Source organism: Cibotium barometz, chromosome 10, assembly GCF_041138505.1.
Source record: "Cibotium barometz isolate CiBa-2024 chromosome 10, ASM4113850v1, whole genome shotgun sequence".
In the NCBI taxonomy this organism is placed as follows: Eukaryota; Viridiplantae; Streptophyta; class Polypodiopsida; order Cyatheales; family Cibotiaceae; genus Cibotium; species Cibotium barometz.
In genome coordinates, this window is record NC_141055.1 from 20,998,733 (window position 1) to 21,026,128 (window position 27,396).

General features: G+C 43.1%; 1 protein-coding gene across 2 annotated transcripts in view; it reads right to left on the minus strand.

The window, feature by feature from the left end:
• Window positions 1-17,823: 17,823 nt before the first annotated feature.
• Window positions 17,824-27,396, minus strand: part of LOC147634654 (phosphatidate cytidylyltransferase 1-like) — an 84,262-nt gene continuing 74,689 nt past the window's right edge. Inside the window, exons 10-12 of one of the 2 annotated variants that reach the window (XR_015266772.1) lie at window positions 18,809-18,900; window positions 18,559-18,642; window positions 18,314-18,331 (exon numbers count right to left, since the gene is read on the minus strand). Coding sequence is in view for 1 of the 2 variants with exons in the window: in XM_086803791.1 (XP_086659917.1) it covers window positions 18,242-18,331; window positions 18,559-18,642 (174 nt within the window). In the remaining variant the exon portion in view is untranslated. Of the gene's footprint in view, window positions 18,332-18,558; window positions 18,643-18,808; window positions 18,901-27,396 lie in introns of both variants that reach the window. The other variant, XM_086803791.1, reaches the window with a different exon arrangement.

Here is a 27,396-nt window from a genome sequence, read left to right on the forward strand (position 1 = left end):
CCTTGTAGTAAACGATCAATTTCTGTGTGAAAGGAATTCTCCTCCTTGATCTATATAGAACTTTTTCACCTTCTTTCTTGTCTTATTCTCTATAAGCTTATGCCACTGTTTAGACTTGCCAAAAGCCGAAGGAAATAAACCCACATCTTCCTACTGTAATTATCGACGACTAACAGTATAAAGTAAGAAGATCCTCTCAATGGAGTCACCAAAGAGATCAACATGTACTAGCTCTAGAGGAGTCTTTTCCGTATTGCTGCTCTCCTATGGAAATGCCTTGTACTATCGCTTGCCCATCACACAAGCCTCACATGGTTTCTGCAATTCTGAAAATGCAAAAAATTAGCTACCATTCTCTTTTTTTTTTTTGCATCTCCTTCAGCACTACAAATCCAGTGTGATCAAATCGCTTGCGCCAAAGCCTGTCGTGCTCTTATTTACAGTTGTTGCTATAAGGGCACTCAGCTCGTAGTAGAGATTTTTGTGTCTTACTTCTTTATTGGCGATGATGACTAACTTGCCAGTAGCATCTAGAATTTGTTCAAGTTTTCTTGAAGTATACTTCAAGTCCACGATTTGTTCAATGTAGCAATTGACAGTAGGTTTCTCTTTATTTGAGGTATATAAAATACGTCTTTAATAGCTTCTTCTCTTCACTTGTAGCTACCATAAAAGAGATGGTTCTAGACCCTTCAGTTGGACATTTAGCATTATTTTCAACAACACTCATGGGTTCTTGAAGAGGCTTCTAGGACCTATACTAACAACACTGATGGATTCCCGTAGAGGTTTTAGTTGGACATTTAGCATTATTTTCAACAACACTAATGGGTTCCTATAGAGGCTTCTACTAACCCTTTTTATTGGTCATGTTTCGGGATGCTCCACTATTCAAAATCTAGGGAAATTTTATATGGCAAGCTATTTCTAGGCGAACGTGCTTTTTATCGGGCAAGCGAACTCCAAAAAGATTCCCTACAACTCTCTCTCTCTCTCTCTCTCTCTCTCTCTCTCTCTCTCTCTCACACTTTCTCAATGGCCTAGTATAAAGGTCCTACCACACACGTACCACAAAACAAGATATTGCATAGTCAAACCCTCTACAATGAGGTTACTTCCAAGATAACTAAAAAATGGTTTTAAATGCATTATTGACAACTTTTACAAAAGTCCCAAAATACTATAGGACGTGAAATGTCAAAGTTTGGCATGTGAAATTCCATGCATTCAATGGTATAAGTTAGGGTAGGTTCTCCTACAAGACAAAGCTTTGTAGAGCTCCAAGTTAGAAAGGATAGGTTGGTGGATGAACATATTCTCATTTTGGCTCAAGCCAAGAACGCACAAATATATGAAGCACAAGTGCTTGCATGTAAGATAAGGCTTCTTCTTGGATTCTCTATGTACAAAATCTAGACACGTACAACATGGTATGTCTTTCACATGCACATCATATTTTCCAATGTGTGCTTCTAGAGTTGAATAGAAACTTGATGCTCATCCCATAAGGCTTGTAGCTCAATCACCCTTTGCATTATTTAATCAATTAAAGATAGTCCAAATTCTTCCACTTTCTCTTGTTGATAATTACTATGTATCATTCATTTCCATAGTAAAGTCATCATTATTATCACTAAGATTGACTTCTACTTCATTGAGCACATCAAAACCTCCAATGTCTACTTCTCTAGGTTCTTCCATTTTATTATGATCTTCATTAAGATTGGCTTCTAAAGCTTCTATAATTTATTTCTCTAGTGCCTTGCCCTTCATTGTAATGAATGTGGAGACAAAAATGCTTTCATATCTTTTATGTGCTTCTTGATGCCTAGAAAAAGTGGATGGAGAGCCACTAGATGACCACCATAGCAATATGCACTACATTTGCGTGATGATTTTCTACCCTCTTGTGTTGAAGATAGTGGTGCCACATCGATTTATTGAGAACCTTCATCACTATTACCTTGTTGACTTAAAATGATTTCCTAAATTTCCATTCAAGTCTTGGAGATAGTGCTCATAGAATGGTGTTCCTCTGCTTACATCTTCAAAACCAAGAAGTGTATGCTTACATTTATAATAAAAAAATCATCAACGTAAAAAACTTATATCTTTTCTCATCCTTTAAAAGAAAAGTTCACAAGATTTAACATCTAGCCAACTCTCTCTCTCTCTCTCTCTCTCTCTCTCTCTCTCTCTCTCTCTCTCTCTCTCTCTCTCTCTCTCTCTCTCTCTCTCTCAAAGTTCTAGTAATGTATTGAAATAGGGTCTCAACCTTGTCAGTTTATCCCATATAGCAATGGCAAGTTATAGTGGCCCTTTACCTCCATGTAGAAGGTGTTTTTGTTTCTTAAATATAAACTCAAAAAGAGTAATTTTGGACCATATGTTAGATATACTTCTTAATTTCCTATATCAATGATTGAAATTCATCAATACGCAAGAGAGACTCAATTAGTGGATCCATATGTACATTTCATTTGGTGGTATAGGAGAATTCTAACCATCGTAATGCTATGCTAAGATAACTTTTGAATAGCCCTCACGTGTGTAGCTTGATGAATGAAGCCCTATGAGCTACCCATGGAGTGGGTGAACCTCTCATCTAACCGTGTATATCTCACATGGAGGGATAATAACATGGTGTAAAGGGTTTCTATGATAGATAAGGGTAGGAGAGCTACCATGGGTGGGCAAACTAAGGATTAAAAAAACATACTTTTAACTATATGCTAACTTATGTAGCATATATGTGTGTGGGTGTGTGTGTATGTATAAGAACATAGAGCAGAAGTATTTTTTAACATATGTATGTATATATGTATTTAAGGCATTTCTAATTAAAAAAACTTACTATGGTGCTGAGCATGGCTGACCACGCATATCTGCATGTCTTGTTAGTGGTACCCAGTCCACCAATGCCCACTCTCTCAAACACCTTGGTAATTTAGAGACCTTGGGAAATTAGGGACGGAAAAAATGGAGTTCACTTAGGATGAGTGATTTTCCATAAGGGTCTCCATTGAGGTCTCTATGAGCAAAGATAATTAGACGTTCTTGTGGATACGAGGCTTAGGCTAACCTCTTCCAACCACAATAGTATATGATATTGTGTTGTGCATGCTTGATTTCATTCCAAACTTTGGTTTATAATTCGACATGTTTAGTGTACTTATATTCTCCAAAAGTTTGACCTAAATATATGTTGTCTTTGAGGTTCTTTTGTCTTCTCCCAAAATTTATTGGTTTTGTAGCAATATCGTCAACATCATTCACATGCGTGTAAATTAATATCATGTTGGGTAGTGGGATTGAAGATCATTCGTGTGGGCCCTGTAGTTGATGAGAAGAAAGATGGTTTGCAAAACATGTTAGCTATCGGAGGCTTGATTGAAGTTGGGAATCTATCATATGATATAGCACGTTGATGTGTATTTACATCTATGGATGAATTGATCCTATGATATTTAGTTATCGTAGACACTTACACTCTCGATAATTATTAGATATGACGTGATGATTTTCTCTTCAAGCTTCTCGGTAGCCTTGTCTTTGGTGTGTATGAGCTCTCTAAGAATCTAACCTTTGTGTTTGTAATAATTTGCATGCTATAATGTGTTATCCTCTACTTCCTGGAGCTTATCTTTTACCTTCTTGAACTTCCATTGCATCTCTTCAAGCTCATCTTCCAACCTTTGTTTGTCATCTTCTATTTGCCTTTAAGCATCTTGCATGTCTTTCTGTTACTCCTCATTCTAGGCTTGCAATTCTTTATTCTATCTAGTCTCTGTGATGACTACGTGGGAGAGAGGTGATTATGTCCATGGTAGCTTGATTACTACTTGGGGGAACAAAAATAGCAAACCTTGGTTGCATTAACTTAAAGAGATAAAGAAACATAGAGGAGCAATAAAAGGTCTAAGAGCTACTTCAACAAGTGCCAAAAATAATATTGGGAAAGTAAAGTTGGATAAAATTTGCAAGTTTACATGGCAATACATCTTTTTGGAAGTCATCTTAGGTCTTCGATCATGATCATCTCACATTGTCTTATACATTGAGATACTACAAATCATGACCATATATTCCTCCTATCTTTCTCCTTGTCCTTTCCATTCAAGGTCACTTCAAGTGACCCAGATAATGACCCAGACAAATCTTTCACAAAACCCATATCCAAGGATGATCTTGAGCTAAGAATGAAGGAGCTATGCTAGCCAATCCTGCCTCTACATACATGAGCTTGCATATTATGAATCTCAAAGCCACCACAAATTTTGGTCTTGCATATTGTTTCCCAAGCTAGAAAGGAGCATGACCTCTTCCCCTTTTATTCTTTCACCAAGAACGATCTAGAAAAAAATGTTTATCACTACTACCCAAGCATGGAAAGGAAGAAGTGTCAATGTCCGGTCAAGACCCAACACTTGCATGGTTCCGGACCACCTAGTCAGCTCCTGAAGAGCACGACTAATGTATCTGTGTCCAATGTGATAAGCCAATGTTGACACGTTGAGCTACCCATCTGCTTGATCTAGGGGAGTTAATCATGTCTGCATGCAAGTTAGTTCCTAGGCCTGTCATGATTTCGAACAGGTGTTCTTGTCGACACAAGAATGCACTTAACATGGAATGATGCAAAATAGACAGGATAATGCAAAGGAGAGTAGAGACAAGTGAGAGACCAACCCCATCAACATTCTTCAACGTTAGCTTGAACAGATACAAAGCAGAATGGCAAAAGCTCGACCCATCCACTCAGTACTCAACTATCCGATATTCCTTATCCTCTAATCCACATATAACAGACTAATTCCTCCTTTGTTGCTTACATCCATATACGAGTACTATCCATTTCGAAGAAACCATTATACAAGTTTGTTACAAAACAAGAAGGCTTGGTTTGTTGATGACCAAATGGGTTGGTTGGCCACCAACACCACCTGGCGATCACGGTGGACACTATACCAAGAGTGAAGCCCACAGCTGTTGTTTTGGAAAAATTTTGCATTCGAATATTCCTGACTCTGGATCCTGTAGCCCAAATGCTTACGGCGTGTCCCATCTGCCTTCTGCTTCTCCTTTTGCTACAATGCTTCCTGAAAAAACAAACTTGATTGGATGGTCCTGGGCATACCTTGGCTCATAGGCCCTTTTCCTCTACTACTCATCCATGCATGGCCCAATCCGATTCTTTCGTCCGCCCTTCACAACTGCACGTCTATGGGACATGCCTCTGGATACCTTGCCCTGGCCCTTTTCATTATGTCTTTATCCATTCCTTATGCAAAGGTGTGGGGCTTTGTGTCTGCGCTAAGGAAATGGCATCATCTTCAAACACTATTTGTTTTGGCTCTCTTGGCCTTCTTCTCCCGCCCCGACTCCATTTCCACCCATAGGGTGGTACGCCTGTTGGTTCTGACTTTGGCACTCCCCTTCCTTTTTCTGCTAGGTGACTCCATTGGTGGCGAGGGAAACTAGCACTATTTCTCTTTGAGTGAGTTGTTGCCTCCTCACCCGAATCTGTCACTCATAAGAGCCCACTCCTTCCCTGCTGCTGCTGCAAGACTCTCGATCGGGGCTTCTTCCTTCTCCGACTACTCTGGTGCCTGGGAGAGCTGTTCTCGCCTTGTACTGCTACCTTAGGCACTTCCAATTGGTTCATGAATTTTGCAATTTTGTCCCAGTTGGAAGGCCTCATCATGGCACCCGCCTGCTGTGTCATCTGGATTAGATTTTCATGCACTTTGGTGCAACCTCCTATGCTTTTTTGGCCTATTTCCTCTTACACCTTTTTCTACAGGTCCTCCTTTGCCCTTCTCTTTTAGCACAGCTTTGGAATTCTTTGAGCATTTTATCCTTTGACTGCACCTCCTCCGCATGTGCCTTTTTCATGGCCTCCATTTGATTTTCTTTCTTTTTGAGGTCAGCATTTGCTGTCATCGTCAAGGCAATGTTCAACTCACTGATGGTTATTTTCCCTCCTTTGCCTCTTGTTACCCTTACAGGTGTGGCTTCCTCCTCTTCCTTTTTCAGTGTTTTTATTGTTTTGCCATCCTGTCTCTGTTGTTCTTTGAATTCCTTGATGAGTGCCTCCAGTTCTTCAATCTAGACCCTTAGTGAGGCCTCATCATTTTCTTTTTCCTCCTGCCCATGCATGCCTCTTTAAGTTCATTGTCAGGTATGAGATCCATTGATAATACTTTCCATAAGATGATCTCTTTTCCTTTCCCTTCAGATTGCACGGCTAGCTTCTTTTCATATCCTTTTTCAAAATTGTGAATCTCTTTTTCCAGACTTCTATCTCTTGCCACACATCTGCTCATTTTTCGTGCAGCTCTTCTCTGTTGGGCACCTCCTCCCCTATTTCCAGCTCCTTTGCCCACTTGGCCGGTTCTACTTGTTGAACATTCTCCGGATCCAGACACACTTTTCTTTCCTATTATGGCATTTATCCATAATAAGGCTTTAGCCTTGATTCTACTTGTTGGACATTCACCGGATTCGGACACAATTTTCTTACTTAGCATTTGCCCATAATGAGGCTTTAGCTTGTACCCATTCACCAGTTTCCTTAGTTTTTTAGCGTCCAGACTTGCTAGCTTGAAGGTTCTTGTCCTCGTTTTTCTGACAATTTAGTATGGGCCCGTTCATCTCATTTTTAGTTTTCCTAGGTGGGGTCCCATTCTTGACGAGAAAAGTAAGGTTGCATCTCCTTCTTCGAAGATCTTAAACTTTGTGTTTCTGTCTCTCCTCTTCTGCACAATTTTGTCCATTGACTATGCAGTCTCCTTTCATCTAGCCAAAGAAGCTGCTTAATTCTATGTACTTTTGACTCTTTCGGAGAGAGTCTTTCTGCCACGGCTATCCTAAGGCTTTGTGTGAGGAACTCCATGGGCACTACTTCTTCCAGTCCATACACCATGATGAAAGGCATAAGTCCTGTTGTGTTCTTTTAAGCTGTTCTGAATGCCCATAACACTGAGTGCAACCTCGTGTCCCACTCGGTCCTATTTTCATTCACCGTCTTGACCAGAATTCCCTTCAGGATTTTGTTGGTGGATTCTTCTTGCCCATTTTCCTGTGGGCAGTAGACTGTTGACTTCTTATGTATGATCATATGTTGCTCCATCACACCTTCTTAATCACTTCATTGAGGAAGTGGCTCCCTTGGTCACGCGCTGACTATATCTATTGGGCACCCGAATCTTGTCATGATAATTTCGTAAAGAAACTTTGTTACTAATGATGCCTGATAGTCTTTCGCTCTTCTACCATTTTGTGTAGTAATCTGTAGCCACTAGAATGTATCTATTTCCTATTCTCTGAGCTACTGGCTTGAATGGGCCGACAAAGTCTAGACCCCATTTTTGGAACGGCTCTAGTGGCAATACTGGGGTGTGAGGCATTTGGTCTACATCACTTGCTTGGCCCGGCCTCTGGCACATCTTGCACTCCTTTGCGAACTTGTGTGTATCTTTCAATGTCGTCGGGCCACCATAATCTTGCCTAGAACACTTTTCACCCCGTGACTTCTTTGAAAAAGTGCCCTCTACTTATCCCTTGATGCACTTCTGCCAACATAGCCTGTTGTTCATGCTCTGGGATACATCTTTTGAGGATCTGCCCATCTTGTAAAATTAACCTGGCACCACCATAAACTACTTGCTCCAGAGAGTCATTTTTTCCTCTAATCTCTGGACATGTACTTCGAAAAGGACAAATCGGAGAGGAACTGCAACATCTCATCATAAAAACTGGGTTTTCCTCCATCTATGAAGAGTTGAGCATCCAGGAAGTCATCTTCCACCTCGTCTAGATTTTCCCCTGACACACCAGTCTGGAAAAGAAATTTGCTACTTCGTGCTTGTTTCTTGGGGTGCACTTGATAGTGAACTCAAACTCTTGTAAAAGCAGCATCCATCTGGCTAATTTTCTTGACACATCTAGTTTGTTCACCAGGTACAAGAGTGCTTTGTGGTCCACATGAAATTCAAACACATTTCCTAAGAGATAGTGCCTGAATTTCTTGATCGAGTAGATCATACCCAGTGACTCCTTTTTTGTGGTGGAGTAGTTCCTTTCTGGCTTGGATAGCCTTCTGCTTGCATAGTAAACTAGTCAGAACCAGTTTTCTTGTTGTGACTCCTGCATCAAAGCACTACCAATGGAAAAATCAAAAGCATCAACAAATACAAGGAACACCAGATCAAAGTTTGACTGTTGAAGCCGATTAAGATTCCGAAATGCCTCATGACAAGATCATGACTAGACATTTCACAGTCAGGCTATACAGGGGTATTGCCACATTCGCCAGGAACCTCATGAATCTGCTATGCCATTTTATCAATCCCAAGAATATGGTAAGTTCCTTAGCATTCTTGGGCGGCTGCAATTTTACAATACAGTCCTTCTGCAGATACTATGTGCCCCAAGTGATAGCAAAGCGCACTTAGGCTAGATTGAGGCTCAGTCTGGCTTTTTTGCACTTCTCCAGGGAGATCATGTGGTGTGTTATGTGGTATTTTTTCTTTCCGAACACACTAAAGTCATCCACAAAGACCCTCATGAAGGTGGTTAAATATTCGTAGAATATTTCTTGAACCATCCTTTGGAACGTGGTTGGAGCATTCTTCAACCCAAAATTCATTACATTGGAGGTGAAAGCCCCCCATTCTGTCACAAAGGTTGTTTTTTCCTTATCCTCTAGAGCCATCCATACCTAGTTGTACCCATTAAATCCATCCAGGAAAGAGTACGTCTCATGCCCAGCTACTACATCCAGTAGAGAATCTTTGTGAATGGTAGTGGGAATGGATCTGATATGGTGGAGGTGCTCAGTTTGCGGTAGTCTACATAGTCTCTGAGAGCTTCCCATTCTTCTTTGAGACAATGACTATGGGTGGTAGCCATTCTGCTCTATCCACTAGATAGAATAACCCCACCCTTAACAGCTTATCAATCTCTTCTTTCACCTGTTTGGCGTAGTTAGGGTTCATTCTATACCTGCTCTTCCTGCTGATAGGAATTACAACCTCCTTTAGGTTGATCTTGTGCTAGTAAAAGCTAGGATCAATTCCTTTCATGTCCAAGTAGTTCCATGTGAGCACATCCTTGTAGGCTCTCAACAACTCCAGGAGTCTTCCTCTGAATTCTTGATTCAGTTTTGACTCTGACTGTTTTGGGCTCTTGATCATCTCCCATGTTTACTTCCTCAAGCTCATCTTCCTGACCTCTTATGTTCTGCCTCCTTAATTGATCTTCCTCTTGCTTAAGAGCAACCATGGCCTTCTCCTGCTCAACTTGTAATTCTGCCATACTATCCTGAGTGGGCTTCTCATCATCCCTTGTACTTTGTTCATTCATGAGCACCTCAAGATAAGCAACCAAGACTTCTCGATCGTAACTTTGTATAATCTACTCAATGCTCGCCTCAAAGAGTGACAAAGAGTGAATAGATCTGGATTTTCTTTCAGGATCTGCTCTTCCTCGTCGTCTTCTACCCCTTCCAGGTAATTTAGGCCTTCTACATGCAACGGTCTACTGGCCAGGTCTAACCTATCTTTTTCCTATTGTGAGAGTGAGATGCGTAATTTCTTTTTCTTCCTCCAAATCGTGATTATGTTCGTATCCTAGTTATGCTTGATTCTTCCACTTTCGAGCCACGGTCTTCCCAATAGTATTGGATATGTACCCGCTATCTCATTCATTTTCAGGACTATGAACACGGAATTGAAACATGCATCCTGCCACTTCTATTTGTTCTCCCCTAATGATTCCAACTCGTCGGACTCCTCTGGTCAGCCATCCGGATCTGGACGGAGCAGGCTGCATATCCGTGATTCCTAGATTTTTGGCCAGGTTGTTTGATATTATGTTTACTCATGATCCTCCTTCCAAAATGACAATTGACACTGTCTCCCCTCTGATTTTTATGGTCACCTCTGGAGTAGATGTGTCATAGTCCTGGACTATCTCCATAATCCTGCATTATGGAATCTGATTTCCATTTCCTACATGGGCATCTGCGCCAATCTTTCATTTGGCACTATGGCTTGAAGCAGCTTTTGCCTGTAATTGAGAACCAGATTCAACATTTGGTCTGATGTGATGTTCAGCTTCATGTTGCTGAGATCCCCCCATAGGTCATATTCCTTCACGGAGTTGCTACTTTTCTCCTTGTCAGTGGACATACTCTGGCCTCTGTACATTCTTCCTTCTTCCTCCTTTGCTTCTCTTCTTTTTCATGACCTTCCCTTATAAGTTTTCCTATCCAGATTTCCTCCAGATTTATTTCCACTTTCTTTTTCAGGACACCTCCACTGCTTTGGGCTGTAATTGACTTCAGTTCGCGCTTCAACATCCTTTCTTCCATTTCTCTATCATTGCACAGCGGCTTCTTGCCTGCTCTGCAATTTCTTCCCTCTTCTTGACTAGGCTTGTCCTATCCGGATCCTCATCAGCATGCTCTCCCAAGAGTGGGCTTTCCTGCATTGTCCACACCATTCCTTGTGCACTCTGCACCAACTTGGTGATTTGCTCACAACACAAACTCTCTGTTGCCCTGCCCACTATTCTGGATTCTGCTTCTGTTCCGAGAGTCAGAATTCTTGCATGTCCCCATCTTGACAAGTCCTTGCAATCTTGTCACGCCCATCACGACTGGTGGCTTTTCTTGTTGTTTTCTTGCTCATTGGTCAACTTTTTCCATATTTATTGCTGCATCAGTTCCTGCTGGGTTCGCCTCCCTTTTTACAATCTACTCAACGTTCGCTCAAAGAGTGACAATAGATCTAGATTTTCTTTCAGGATCTGCTCTTCCTCGTCGTCTTCTACCCCTTCCAGGTAATTTAGGCCTTCTACATGCAATGGTCTACTGGCCAGGTCTAACCTATCTTTTTCCTACTGCGAGACTGAGATGTGTTATTTCTTTTTCTTCCTCCGGATCGTGATTATGTTCGTATCCTAGTTATGCTTGATTCTTCCACTTCCGAGCCACGGTCTTCCCAATAGTATTGGATATGTACCCGCTATCTCATTCATTTTCAGGACTATGAACACGGAAGTGAACATGCATCATGCCACTTCTATTTGTTCTCCCCTGATGATTCCAACTCGTCGGACTCTTCTCTGGTTAGCCATCCGGATCTGGACGGAGCAGCTGCATATCCGTGATTCTTAGATTTTTGGTCAGGTTGTTTGATATTATGTTTACTCATGATCCTCCTTCCAAAATGACACTTGACACTGTCTCCCCTCTGATTTTTATGGTCACCTCTGGAGTTGATGTGTCATAGTCCTGGACTATCTCCATAATCCTGCATTCTGGCTTCTGATTTCCATTTCCTACACGGGCATCTGCGCCAATCTTTCATTTGGCACTATGGCTTGAAGCAGCTTTTGCCTGTAATTGGGAACTAGATTCAACATTTGGTCTGATGTGATGTTCAGCTTCATGTTGCTGAGATCCCCCCATAGGTCATATTCCTTCACGGAGTTGCTACTTTTCTCCTCGTCAGTGGACATACTCTGGCCTCTGTACATTCTTCCTTCTTCCTCCTTTGCTTCTCTTCTTTTTCATGACCTTCCCTTATAAGTTTTCCTATCCAGATTTCCTCCAGATTTATTTCCACTTTCTTTTTCAGGACACCTCCGCTGCTCTGGGCTGTAGTTGACTTCAGTTCGCGCTTCAACATCCTTTCTTCCATTTCTCTATCATTGCACATCGGCTTCTTGCATGCTCTGCAATTTCTTCCCTCTTCTTGACTAGGCATGTCCTATCCGGATCCTCATCAGCATGCTCTCCCAAGAGTGGGCTTTCCTGCATTGTCCACACCATTCCTTGTGCACTCTACACCAACTTGGTGATTTGCTCACAACACAAACTCTCTGTTGCCCTGCCCACTATTCTGGCTTCTGCTTCTGTTCCGAGAGTCAGAATTCTTGCATGTCCCCATCTTGACAAGTCCTTGCAATCTTGTCACGCCCATCACGACTGGTGGCTTTTCTTGTTGTTTTCTTGCTCATTGGTCCACTTTTTCCATATTTATTGCTGCATCAGTTCCTGCTAGGTTCGCCTCCCTTTGCAGCTTTGCCTCTTGCCTAATGGCACTGTAATATGGAGCAGCCATTTTGTCTATGCCCTTGGGCATTGTAGTAGAAGCATATTAGCCCAACTCCCCTCTGCCCAAATCTTCCACCTCCTCTTCCATATGGTCTATTGTTTTGAGGTCCTGTGGCAACATGGTTAATAGCTGGGACTTGTTGCGGGTTGACGTTGTTGCCTTTCCACCACTCTCGGATTCCTGTTCTGAGTGTTGTAGGAACACGTGTCAGTGGTGTGGTTGCTCTTCTCGCAGATAGTGCATGCTTGCTGCGTGCTTTTTAATTGACACTCTTCCTTCGTATATGACTCTCATTGTTACACTTCATGCACCAAACGTCCTATCTTAGTTCAGATCCTGCGTGTCCTCTAGCAAGCTTGGCCAGGGCGGCTTTCAGTTCTCCTTGAACATCCATTGCCTTTCTTCTTCCAGGGCTTTCACTCTTTGGCATCCGACTCCTAATTGGAATCTAATTCTGAGGTGTCTTCTTCATAATCCAATTCGGAAGTTTCTTCCTCCTCCTTCCTTTTATCCTTGCTTTTCTTCTTGGGGTCCTTGCTTGTTTGCTTCAAGATGCTCTTAGCTCTAGTTGCTCCTGCCACCTCTTGTTTAAAGGTGAGGGCATCCAAATCATACGAGGAGGCCACCGCTATCTCGAGCTTTTTCCTTAGTTCTCTCACGAACCATTGACTCAGCGTGGCTGGAGCAACTCTATTGGGCTGATCCAGATGCATTAGCAGTGCTCGAAATTCTGCTGCATAATCCTATGTTGGCCTCTTCTTCAGAGTTAGCCTCTACATCGTTTCCATTACTTCTGTGATGGTCTTATCTTTCCTGAATCTTTTCAGGAAAGCTTTCTTCAGTTCTTCAAACATCTCGAAGACCATATTGTGCACACCAACTGGTGGCCTTGCCATCCAAAGTTGTCGCAAAGTACTCTGTCTTTTGCAGCCCAACGGAGCTTGGGTGGCCAAGAATGTCGTTTTCAAAGGCAAAGATGTAAGCATATGGATCCTCCTCGCTCTTGCCCTTGAACTTTGGATTCTTGAGAGACATTCTTCCCTCAGCTCTACCGATTCTTCTTATTCTTTAGCCTCTTACCTCATGTTTTGAACCTCCTAGTGCTCTCCTTCTTGGTTCCTCAGTGGTTCCTGATACTGTCGTTCTTGCTGACGCGTGGAATCCCTTCTTGGATGATACAATTACCCTTTATTTCTTGCAGCTTCGGGCTATCTGCTGCAGTACCGCATTGCTCTATTTAAGCTCCCTTCATTCTCCATACACTCTCCATTGCACTCCTATGGCTTCCTCGTGAAAATTCTCGACATCAGTACGTGTGCACTTCTTTTCTTTATCTACCCCAACTAGCTTTTCTATACGGACTCACTATGCAGGACTGACCTCCAACTAACCTCTATCTTTCTACTCCCCTACGTAGCTTACCACATCCCCAACAGGATCGCCAAAAGTGTTAGTGTTTGTTCAAGACCTAGCACTTATGTGGTTTCGGTCCACCTAGTCGGCTCTTGAAGAGAACGACTAATGTAACGGTGCCCAATGAGATAAGCAAATGCTGACAATTTGAGCTACCCATCTGCTTAATCTAGTGGAATTAATCGTGTCTTCATGCAGGTTAGTTCCTAGGTCTGTCATGATTTTGGATAGGTGTTCTTGTCCAGACAGGAATGCACTTAACATGGGAATGATGCAGAATAGACAGGATAATGCAAAAGGAGAGTAGAGACAAGTGAGAGACCAACCCTATCAACATTTTTCAGCGTTAGGTTGAATAGATACAAAGCAGAATGGCAAAAGCTTGACCCATCCACTCAGTACTCAACTATTCTATATTCCTTATCCTCTAATCCACATATATCCGACTAATTCTCCCTTTGCTACTTACATCCATACGGATACTACCCGTTTCCAAGAAACTATTACAAGTTTGTTATAAAACAAAAAGGGCTTGGTTTGTTGCTCAAACGGGTCAGTTTGGGTGGTGCCTTGGGTTGCGGCCAAACGGGTCGGTTGGCCGCCAACAAGAAGCATAGAGTAACATATCTATAAAAACTCCTAGTGATTCTACTTTTCCTTCTCTACATGATTCCTAGTCACATACACTTTCATAAAAGAAACTATCTAAAAAAGAAAATACACTTGTCACAAAAGAAACTACACACCCATGCATACACTATAAATATTCAATTAGTCTTATGGACTAAACATATTGCAGAAACTACACACCCATGCATACACTATAAATATTCAATTAGTCTTTATGGACTAAACATATTGCAGATACATGATAGTGCCAACCAATCTTGAATGAATATGAAAAAGTCACTTGTTGCCTGAGGTGAGTTCGAGGTCAAATCCTATGGTTGCAAATGCACTAGAAGGTTTCGAAACAAGCTTGGTAATGTATTTATCTTCGGCTTAAACATTATTTTTCTATATAGAAAAGTGATATTTCTCAATGTATGACAATGTTATTACGTATATAAAAAAGTGCTTAGTATAAAGTAAATAAATTTCTCAAGTTAGAAGAGGTTTCCTAGTAGCAAATAAGTTTCTCGAGCTATAAGAAATGTAATTCTCTATGTAATTACCTATGTACGGTGGTTTCCTAGATAGAAAGAGGTTCAATATATAGTGGATAGATTTCTCTAGATAGAAGGGAAAATTTTAATGTTTGAATCTAGGAAATTAGGCAAATTTTCCTAGTTATAAAAAAAATTCAAAATAGTGAATGGTCAAAAGTTGCTTGTCCAACATGGGTTCTAGTTTGTGCTTCCTCTACTTGGGTATGTGTGGAAATTCTCTGCAAAGAACAACAGTGCACTATGGATCGCTTCCGGCTTCCCCCAGGCTTGTTTTGGTTGGGAGCCGGTTAATGAGGTATGAAGGTGAAAATGTGTCATCCTTCTGAGTTAGTGTTTTAGTGAAGGATTTCATCTATTATGGCAAAGAAGCAATTTGCCCCTCCTAGCGATCGGTTCACAAAGATCCATATGTAGTAGCTCTAGCTTTGACTTTACAAATATACCTCTCCTTGTCGAGGATTCACTATGCATCTTTCCCAAGTTAGCAATCTATGCATGTCCATGATCTTGTAATCCATGATTTCCCTCAGTTTTTTTCTCTGTACTTCATTCCAGCTATCATGCCTAATGTGTCTGAACCTTCAGAGCTAGGTGATCTCTCTCTCTCTCTCTCTCTCTCTCTCTCTCTCTCTCTCTATATATATATATATATATGTTCTGTTGCAATTACTACACATACATCGTGTCTTTGCCTTGTATAATGCTCCTTCTCTTGTCCCCTTCAATAGTTTTCTCCCTTGCTTATCAAACTCCTATACATTTTACAGGGTGCCTTGGTACTCCTCCTCCCATTTGGATGTTGATTTACCTCCCAAGAACATGTGTGTGGGAGCCTTATACCTTTTGTAGTGACTATCCACATGTGAGCTAAGGCTCTGCTGTGTTGATGTACCATTCTTGTCCTTCTTTCCGTTTGTTTCCTTCCAAGTTCTTCCCAATGAGTCCACGAGGGGTGTTTGCATGTGCATTCCTCCTCCTTCAATTGTCTACCATCGTCTTTGCATAGTCTCTTGAAAAATGCCCTTATCCTTTGAATAAAACCACATCATTTCTTGCAATATGTCCTGTGTATTGTTCCATCTCCATCCTTGACTTTTTGATGGGGTATCATGCTATGAATGCCTTTTCATCATGATCTTGCCTTTCCAAGTTTTTTCTACGTTCCTCTTACTCCAATCTCACTACCAAGAAGTCAATCTCTAGCTTCAGCTCTCCCATCCAAGGTGCCCACTAAGTGGAGTGAACATTAGGCACGTGGTTGAGAAAAGTAAAAGCAAGCTCTAAATTTTGAGATGGATTCTAGCACTGAATGGTGTGTGCATTAGACAAGTGGTTGTGAAAAGTAAAAGCAAGCTCTAAATTTGATATCTACACTGAAATGAGTTGTGTTGCTATTGTTCTACCTTTTGCACGTGTTTTTTTTTAACTCTCTCCCCTCACCTCACCTTTAAGTTCATCAATTACCTTGTTTAATGCCAAGATTCCTTGACTTATAAATCCTTGATAAGTCAGTGGGCTCTAGCCCGAGTGGTCTACCCTACCCAGACAAATGAACCCGTGTTCGAACCCCAACCTCTATGCTGTGTGAAGAGTGGTGCAATTCTACACTATCCAAACAAATAGACCTGGGTTGGAACCCTATGGTGTGTGTGTGTGTCTGAATGCAAAGTACATGATTCAAGTAAACAGAGAGGAATCTAGAAAATGGCTGAGAGACGCTACCACTCAAGGCTATGTGGCTCTTCTCAACAATCAGTTAAGAGTATACAAAATGGCTGGTATCCCGATGAGTGATGGAGTAACTCAAGAATTTCTGGAATGAAATTCAAAATGCCCCCCTTAATAGACACTATACAACTTAATCCAGACCCTACACGATGAGCAAAGCTAGACACAATGAAAAATGGAAGACTTGAGTACAACGAACAAGCTTTCTTCTCCAAGCTCCGAGACTTTTGATGCCTATCCATCGACCAGGAAACCAAACGTACCTAATTCTTCCCATAACTACACCTAAAGTTAGCTTTGATAAGGTATAATTCGCTAGCCTAAATTACTTGCATAGAGAAGCTTTTACATTTGACGGAGAGGTCATGGAGATTGTACCAGCATACACATTAGATTTACCATTAGTTCACTTTCCTAAACATCAAGCACATGATAACGCTTACCTTGATCATTTGAGTTTTGACGCTACAATTACAGCCCTACACTAACGCAAAAAGGGAACCTTGCATGCATAGAAACTCGAAGAATGGCATCTCAAGATTTCTGCATACTTTCCACCCAACATAGAAAAAACAGAGCTCCCACCATTTTATGTTTAACGTTGTGACATGTTGAATTTATGAGATTTTCTACTTTCAAAGTAAGCTCCTATTCAGTAGTGCCACTAGTCCGTTTATTTGTTTCTTTTACGAATTTTAAGGTTGTCGAACGTTGACCAGAAAACTTGTCAAATGTTGACCAGGAAACTTCATATGTTTTCTACATTTGTATTTATGTTTAAATTTTTCATAGATCTCAATGTAAGGAAACAGTGCTTTATTTCAATGCATAAGACACGTGCAGCCAGACTACTTATAATATGTAAGCCAGCTCTCATTCTAAGGATAAAAAGCTATAAAATGTTCCTACAATGAAATTTCATCTTTTCACTAAAGAATCACTCCACTACATTCGCCACCAGACAAGGCTGAGTAGTTGATCTTATTGGCCAGCACAATACAAGGAATAAATATAATCCAAGGGTATCCTTGTTATGATTGCAATTGTTCAATTCTGCACCTTAGCAGGAGGGGGAAAACTTGAAAAGATACACCACAGTATTCCAAGAAGTTCAGAATACATACCTGCTCATCAAAGTAGTTTCGGGTATAATGAGCCAGCAAATGACCTAGTATGTTGCACTCCAACATATTGGTGACCTGTTTCTTCAAGACTGACCGGTTTGTTCACAATACAAGGGTTGTACTTCATGCTCGATGCTAAAACGAAATGTAGCTATACTTGAAAGTAGCATGTTCTTTTATGAGTGATTTATAATGTCAATAAATGATTTGAGAAACTTTATTTGATGAAGTACCCAAAAGAACAAACACCAAGGCATATATGCACCAAACACAAGCATCTAGTTTTCACAAAGGTAATAAACATTCCTCGGGGATCCGTACATTTTTCAGAAAGGCTTATACTGTGGCTATTTCTCCTACAGAAACTAAATGAACTATTCCTGGAGAATACATGCCCTTAGCATTCACTTAGCATTCATGTTGGATTCAACTTGTTTTACAAATGCCCACTATAAATGAAAAGAACTATTGAAACAACTTGGACTCTGCACAGACTTACTGCCTTGATTTTAAAAGATAGATATGATCCTTTCACTTTGCAGCTTCACATTTTGACAAACTTGCACGAGGAACCTCTCCTAATAAGGTACAAGATCAGCTTCCTGATACAAAACCAAGAAGCCAAAGATCCTAGAGCATCCAATCTCACCAAAAGATCCCATTCTTATGTACATAATAACAACTAGGCCAAAGCTGCACCCCTCCTGGACAACACCTCGCCCAGCTCCTTGTAAAGTTCTGCTTGCTGCTCCAGGGTTAATGTTTGCAGAATCTGTCATTCCATGCAGCAATTTTGAGCGTTAAAGAAAGCAGCTGTTCAAACTAGGGCACAAGCTCCAACATCTACATGAGGAAGCATCATACAGTATCCTCTGGACTAGCCACACACATCATGAAAGAGCTGATTCATTTTAGTACAACCAAAAAACACACACCAGTGTCACCATTGCATCAAATCAGATGCACAAATATGCATGCCCGACCACCCTTAAGCCTTACCTGGTCCAATTTATCAGCTACAGTTATGTTGAGGGAAGCGATAAATGACTGATAATATATGTACGAAAAGACAGCCATTACCATCTGTCAAAAAATAAAATCAGATCAAAGCAGACTGGATGTCAAGAAGGTTACAGGGCTGCCAATCAACTGAAATCTGCTATGGACATTGGAAACACCACATCAACCAAACCACCTCACTAATCAAAAGACAAAAAAAAAAGCTTTTCACAAGTGTGTTTTTGCTCGCCTGCTCTATGGATGCCAAGACAAATTTTCTTCTTATCATCCCTTTGCTGGATATTTGGAGTCTTTGTGTGTATCCATCATATACATGTATCCCTGTTTGTGTACCCGCTTATGTCCGTGTAAAAAGCCCTTGTATGTGTGTAAATACTCACTTACGTGAGTATGTGTGTGTGAACCTCTTGTAGCCATTTGTGTGTTTGATAAGCAGTGATGTAATGGGCACTTGCCATGTGTCATTGCCCGAGTGTGGTGTGTCAAAAGACAAGGCTCTAAAAGCCTATAAAAGCATTGTACTCTTTGAGCTGTACTAACATTAATCAAAGTATCTTTGAGTCATGCAATCACTATTCCTCTCTCATTTCAGTTTCACATCTCTCTTTATTACTCATCACCATGTACCTGTTTAAGCCTCCATAGTTGCTGCTCTGCTAACCGGAACTACCCACAAATGGTATCAGAGCCACATCCTCACCTTGTTGTCCATTGTTGCCGCCCGAGCCACCTGAGTGCCACTGCCCCAGAGCCACCTGCCACCAAAACTGGGCAGCACTACTGCTGGGCGCACTGCTGCCACCCAGCCTGTCAACGCCCGAGCCACCTGCCGGCTGACCACTGCCCGCAGCCAAAATCGGGCAGCACTACTGCTAGGCACACCACTGCTACCCCAAAGCCGCCCACAAACGAAATCGGGAAGCACTACTGCTGACGCACCGCCACCGCCCAGCTCATCAGCGGCCGAGTCACCTGCCGACTGAGCACTGCCCCAGAGCTAACCACCACCAAAATCGTGTGGCACTACTGCTGGTCGCACCGCCGCTGCCCAGCCAGCTTGTGGTCGCTGCTTGGGCCTTCTCGCCATAGTTGTTACGAGGCGTGCCTCAAACCATTCCAGGCGTTTGATGCATCCACAGTCAGCTCTTTTTTTTGCCCGTTTCTGCCCATTTGATCCGCTCGTTTCTGCCTGTTTGAGTCTCTAGACGACTTAATGAGGGGCTTTAAGAGCCCAGAGCAACCCCCCTCCCCCTCTCACATCATACATGACACACACTCTTACTCTCTCTCTCACATTCTCTCTCATACACACCCTCTCCCACGGGCCACACTTGTCACTCTCTCGAGAGTCTCTCTCACACACACTCTCTCCCTCCCTCTCTCTATTACACACTCTCCCTCCCTCCCTTAAACCTTTCTCAAGACTCAAACACACACACACACTTGTCACTCTCTCACACACTTTCTTTTAGTAATGATATATTACTAGTGGAAAACCTCAGTGTGAGGTGAAAACCCATGAAGAAATATGCACTGTACAATGGTGAGTCCGAAAAGGACCCATACTAGGATTCCTCAAAAACAGTCAAAGAAAAGTGAGTCTGCAAATCAACATCCCAGCTCGCATAAAAACAATGCAATGTCTGTCGCAAGGAGAGCCTGAAGAAGGAGGTGCCTGACATATGCTGTCCAAACATGAATCGGTTCCGACTGGTCCAAATTGTCCACAGAGCCAAGAATCATACCCAGGTGAAAAACGCAATATAAGGCTGGAGCGCAACTGTCACGCATAGAAGCTTTATGCATAGAACCTACGCATAAAATCTTTATGCATAGAGCTTGCAAGAGCCAATGCATAGAGGTAAACCTAAGCCAAACCTAAACCCAGCACCCAACAGTGCAATAAAGGAAAAACATGCATAAGCAATCAAAAGAACAAGAGATCTTACCTCTCTTTTGTGAAGCTGAAAGAGAGGATTAGTGCAAGAGCTGCAACACAAAAGAGGCAACAAAATAATAATTCTCTAACACAAGAATGCTATATCCAGAACTATTTCCCAAAAAAGTGTGCGGAAATCTAATGCGCAAGCAAGCTGAAACCTGTCCGAGAGCAGTCTGGAATGTGGACAGGACCTAAGAAGGTGCAACACTGTCTCAGTCTGCGCACCATAACAGCGGCATGACGGGGCACAGATATGCCATGAGTGCAGAAAAACACCCATTGCGAGAACTCCAAGCATGCATCTCCAGAGGAACAAGAGTTCTTTCAATGGCAAACCGCTCCTCCAGATCCCTCTTAAACATTTCCTCCACCATAGTAAAGGTTTTTGTAAGTGCCATAGATCATTACATACAAGCATAATCCATGGCGGTGGTTGCAGCCTCACATATAAATTCTTAGCCAATATAATATCCAAAGGCACTCCCAAAACTTTCCAGTCAACCAGGCAGTCATGCATACAAAGCGGTGGTATTGGTGCAAAGGGGAAGATCAACTCATATATCTCACGCCACAAAGGTCTATAGTGCATACCCAAACCAAAAATATGTCAAGCCATAGGGAAGGACTTAATGTTTCCAGCCTAGTCCACCACATCATGGATCTCAATTATGCCCTTTTTTGCCAAGAAGAAAGCTTTCCTTGGCTGTGTGAATGCCAATGGGCGGGCAAGAGCCGCAGTCCAATGTATGCTTTCAGCCCTCAACGAATTCCCTTCTCACACACACACACTCTCTCTCCCTCTCACACACACCTCTCTCTCCCTCCCTCAAGGCTCATACACACACACTCTAGTCTCTCTCTATTTCAACTTTCAAGACTTACACCCTCTCTCTCTCTCACACACACACACTCTTTCTCTCTCTCCGTCTCTCATACACACTCTCTCTCTCCCTTCCATGATCCATCATGCCTCAGCCTGCCAATCCCGCATGGGATCGTTTCACCATAGTGCTTGGCCCCCCACCACTAGTTCCAGTAGTGCAAGTGTCAACATCGGGAATTGATCGGGGTCAAACTCCCAATCAAAGCGACCACGACATCCCTCCAATGATGTTGGTGCTAGAGGACTTAGGGCTTGTACAAGCCACTTTACATGCCACTCAAAACACGAAGGCCTATGTCAAAGAGGGGCAACAAGTGGCAGAGATCAAAATTGCACGCACCATCATCGAGTGCAATCTCTCTTTTCATATTCTTCAAACCCCACAATGGAAGAGAAAGGTCAAGGTCATTGTGGCCATCAATCCATGTGAGGGATGGACAAGAGTGAGCTACACCGAGATGAGGATGACGAAGCTCACCGAGGAGAAGAGGATTAGTAGATCACTTGAGCCCATTCGTTTGGGATGGGCCAAGTATGGATATAGAATCCTCTCCGATGGATGGAGTGATCAGAAGAGGAGAAGCATCATCGACATCCTCGTGTCTTGCCCTCTTGGCACGTATTTCCTACTCGCGGTGAATGTTGGGGAAGCCGGTAGAAAGACAAGTGGCCACTTCATGTTCTAACACATACACCAAGCAATCATCAAGATAAATTTAAATTTTACACAAGATCATTATTCATAGTACACTACAAGTCTACATGTCACATAGTAGTAATTACATGAGCAGTTTGGGTTGTAGGTTGGCCGTGAAAATGTAGTGTAAGTCGTAACCGATAATGCAGCAAATTGTCGTGCAATGGGTTACATGGCGGAGGAGGAGTTTCCGACGATTGTTTGGACTCCATGCGCATCCCATTGCATTGACTTACTCATGGAAGATATCGGCAAGTTGACTTCGGTCCAAGGACATTTTGACCCACGCAACCACCATTGTGACCTTTACGAAGAAGGTGAAAGCCTTGGCCATCTTCCGTGTTCATTCGCGATTGGAGCTCGTAAAGCCCTCCAAAACAAGGTTTGCCTACATGTGGATTCTTTTGGAGAGACTACATGCCATCCATAGCGAGCTTCAACGCACAGTGGTGTCCTAGGAGTGGGAAGAATGGGATGATTATCTAAGCCCCGAGACTTATGCGGTGCAACGCAAGTGCTTGGATACTTCCTTTTGAGCCATCATGATCATAGTTGTGATGACTCCATTGTACTTGGGCAAGGATCCACTTTGGGCCTTCTCACATACTTTATGAGAAAGGCAATTGAGGAGCTCTGAGCTTGCATGACACTTCATGCAAGAAGGTTAGTAAGCTATTTTAATTGATGCACTCTTAAATCAAGGTCTGTAAATAGTACTTGTAAGCTTGTTTTTAATTTTTGCAATGTGATGTGCGCTTGTATAGGCTTGGTGAGATCAAGACCATTATGGACACGAGGTGGCGATGGATGCGTAAGCCCATTTATGGTATGGCCACATTCATCCATCATCTCTACAAAACACCCAAACTCTTCTCGGATCAATAGGTCCGTGGGCAGCCAAGGCTGCCGTCGACTATTTATGGGCCGGCCGACCAACAACCAAGGGCCATATAAAATGGCCCCTTGCCCCGACACTCCATTTTATATTTTCCGGGATTTTATTGGTGTATATAGCAAAGTTACACAGCTTCTCTCTCTCTTTCATCTGTGTATTGCTCTCTACAGCAGTTGTCTTCATTTCTGGTGTGCATTCTGACATGGTATCAGAGCCCCAGGTAGCTTGAAGCTTGGAGACAGTGGGACGTCGAGGGTTTGCTGAGTGAGGTGCCGATTGGAGACTGTTTGGGCTATACGGGACTTGGAGATCGGGTGAAAGGCGGCCATCACCGTTGGACAGCCACCTTGCATTCTATTTGCAGCATCTTCTTTTTTTTTCCCACCCACCCTCCCTTCACAAGACCTTGTGAACCCTTGAGATAGTAGATTTGCTTGAGATGACTAAGAAGCACGTGAAGATCCCAACACTCCCCATGTTCCCGGTGGACCGACAGTTGGATGGGAACAACTACGGCATATGGAAGGTAATAATGGAGTCTGTTTTGGAGTCCTATAACTTGGCTGATTTCATTGTAGTGGGGGTTCCAAGACGGAGTTAGAAGATGGGGAGTTACCCTCTATATGGAAGGAACGGGAAGCACAGGCACGTTATGGGATCGTGTCAATGCCCACGTCCGTTCTTTCATCTTCCTAAATTGCACACCACAGGTGATCAATTATATTAGCATATGATGCTGGCCAGAGGGATTTGACAACATTTGGCTTCTCTGTACAACAGGGTATCACCCATGAAGAGGATCTCCTTGGAAGTTCAGATGTAAGTGATGAATCCTGCAAAGTCGTCGACGATGCGGAAGCACATCAACAAGTTGCAAGCTCTTCAACAAGAGGTTCTCCAAGCTAGGAAAGAGATATCTTCTGAGGATATGGCCATCACGTTGTTGTCACACTTGTCCTCTTAGTACTCAGCATTTTACTCCTCTTTGATCACCAGTGGCACGCTCAGCTCCATCACATGGGAGGAGCTTGTGCCAATGGTCTTGGACCAGGAAGAGCGATTTACGAACCCTCCACAGGGCAAAGGTTCTGAGGCCTTGACTCGTCAGCGGTCGAAAGGCCGTAACAACAACAAGGGCAAAGGGAAGTCTTCATCGGAGAAGTCTTCTGAGAAGAAGCCTGATTCAGACTGTGAGAAACTGAAGGCCGAGAGGACCTGTAATGATTGTGGCGAGAAAGGCCACTATTGAAGGAAATGTCCCAAGCGGATTGGGAAGAGTGCTAATTCTTCAGCTTCAGCTGCAAAGACTCTAGCCTTTGTGCACTTGGAGATGTCGAACACCGATGCTTCATCTTCTTCAAGCGAGGAGGCGGTTGGCTTCACTGCCAAGGATACTCGGGAATGGATTCTTGATAGTGGTGCTTCCAGGCACATGACTCCTTCCCGTGACTTCTTTTAGGATCTTAAACGGCAATGAGGTCGCATTTTCATCGGCAACAATTCCACCATACCAATTCACAGTGAGGGCCGGATGGAGATCATTCCCAATGGCAAAGGGGGGAAGCATTCCTCTCGTGTTCTTTATGTCCTCGCACTTGGTTTCCATTTGTTGTCAGTGCATGAGGTTTGCAAGACTGGCTTCTGGGTAGAGTTTGAGAAGCATTCTGTTGCTCTACGGGACCAAGGGATTGGCCAAGTTGTTTGGGAAGGCGGAGTGGAGAATGGTATATACAAAATCTCAGCACTCTCCTCATTGACAGGCTCTCACAATGGTGATTTGTGCCACTTTCGGTTAGGGCACTTGAATGTGGATGTGCTGCAGTGAGCTTTCTGGGACCAGATGGCTTGCCAGATGTTGGCAGCAGGCACGGACACTGTAGTTCGTGGTAAGCAACACAAGGAATCTTTTCCGAAGCAAACTTCCAGGCGGACTTCGAAACCTTTGGAGTTGGTACACATTGACTTGTGTGGACCTATGCAGACGCCATCCTTGGGAGGTTCTTTGTATTTCATGCTGCTACTTGATGATTGTAGCAGATTCACTTGGGTTAATTTTCTTTTACAAAAGGACCAAGCTTTTGCTCGGTTCAAGGAGTGGCATGTGATGGTGGAGAAAGAGCCTAGCTTGCAGATAAAGACTCTTAGGGCTAACAAAGAAGGAGAGTTTTCTTCCAATGCATTCGTGCCGTTTTGTGCGGAACATAGCATCAAGCGGGAGCTGGCCAATACAGGTTCGCCTTCAAATAATGGAGTAGTTGAGCGTAAGAACAGGACTGTGGTGGAGATGGCGAGGACGATGCTGGAGCATCGTGATCTTCCTCGTCCACTTTGGGAAGAGGCTATGGCTACGGCTACGGCTGTTTATATCCTCGACCGTTCTCCGATGACTGCAGTACCGAACGTGACTCCCTTTGAGGCATATTTTGGCAGGAAACCAGATGTCTCCCATTTACGTGTGTTTCGGAGTGATGCATATATTCACATTCCAAAGAAGCAGAGGGGGAAGCTTGACTCAAAGTCTCAAAAGCTTGTCTTTGTGGGATATAACTCTCTTTCCAAGGGATACAGGTTGTATGATCCAGAGAGGAACGAGGTCATTGTCAGCATAAATGTGGTTTTCGATGAGCATGTTCCAGTTTCCACTGTTGATGAGCCGCCACTTCTTGGAGACCCAGATGATTCTGATGATGATTCCCAATCGATTGTTCCAACTGGACAACCTCAGTCAGTTGAGGAGGTTGAGCCCGCGCCTGGAGATGAGCCGAGCCTCCGCAGCAACAGGAGGCTCCGCGTTCTGTTCGAGTACTCGGGTGGTTGGTAGACACCCTTCGAGACTTAGGTGTTACGGAGCTTCCCTCCGAATGGACCACAGAGGATAAACCTTGAAGATCGCATAGAGTTCGTGACAAAAGTCATTTAGCGGAGCTTTTACAAGTAAACTATGCTTTGATGTCTCATATCATGTGGAAAAAAGAGCCCACTTCCGTCAAGGAAGCCCTTGCACAGGATACTTGGAGGAAAGCCATGCATGTGGAACTGGATGCCGGAGTTGGTTCCGAGGCCGTCGAAACGGTCTATCATTGGTGTCGAGTGGGTCTTTAAGACCAAGTATACGTCAGATGGGTCGGTGGACAAACACAAAGCCAAACTTGTGGGCTAAGGGTTATGCTTAGCGGCTTGGCATCAACTATGAGGATACCTTTGCACCGACAACGAGAATGACCACGATTCGGACCGTTCTTGCCCTTGCTTCTTCTCAGCGGTGGCCCGTATTTCAGATGGATGTGAAATCTGTGTTCCTTAATGTGAAATCTGTGTTCCTTGATGGTGACCTTAATGGCTTGCCTCCTTGAGAAAGTCGATGATATCCCGACAATGGAACCATGAAACCGGCCTTCAAAAAGTTGACGGGCGGTGAAACAAACACTCACACACAAAACACTTCATCACCCATGGGGACCTGGAAAAGGAAACAAACAGGGGGAGCTAGAGTGCTCCTGCAAATAGTACAAGGACACCGATTGGCCCCAAAACGCAGTGGCGCCCCTTGCGGTATTTCTTTACTTGATCAAATTTGAGCACAAAGTACAACTTGTAGAATCCTCTACCAATAGGATCCCTTATAGTTTCACCCAGGACTTCCAAATAAGAACTCTCATTATTACAGCACAATATACCATAGATAAGGCACACCTGTACAACACCTCCCTGCTTGAAAAGGTCTTCTCCATCTCTACCATGGATCCCTCAAACCCTTTCCCAAATGACAGTAGGGCTGTACCAAACCATATGTCCTTCCCTATAATCAAAGCTTGCATGTAACCTCGAGAAGACTACAACCTGTTCACATGAATCCAAAGACATGCTTTCCACATGAAACCAAAGACTTGTATCCGATAAACCAAAGACCTGTATCCCATAAACCAAAGGCCTGTTTCCTCGATACCAAAGTCCACTTTCTTCTCGAAAACCAATGTCCTGTTTCCATGACAGATATACCATCCAAGCACGGTTGCCAAAACCCAGAGAGAGAAAGATAGAGGACGTGTCGAGTAATCCTTGAATACACATAAGTCCAGGACAAAGAGTAACAACACAACTCTTCCATGAACATCATCCAGTGCATCTTAGCTTGATTCTCTGTATCCCATTCTCTAAAACAAGGCCTGCAATCCACGAATAAAGAACTCTCTAACAGGGAGGTGTCGATGATCTGGTAGACGGCGAGAGCGATCATGGAGGTCTTGTTGGTGCCGAACTGGGCTTGGACGATAACGTCATGGTTCTAGATGATGGGACGGTTAGCGCGCTATTGAATGGCCGAGAGCCTCTCTAAGCCGTAGGTGTAGATGCCCCGCAGGAGCTCATCCTGGACACCCATCGCGTCAGAGCTGTTGTAC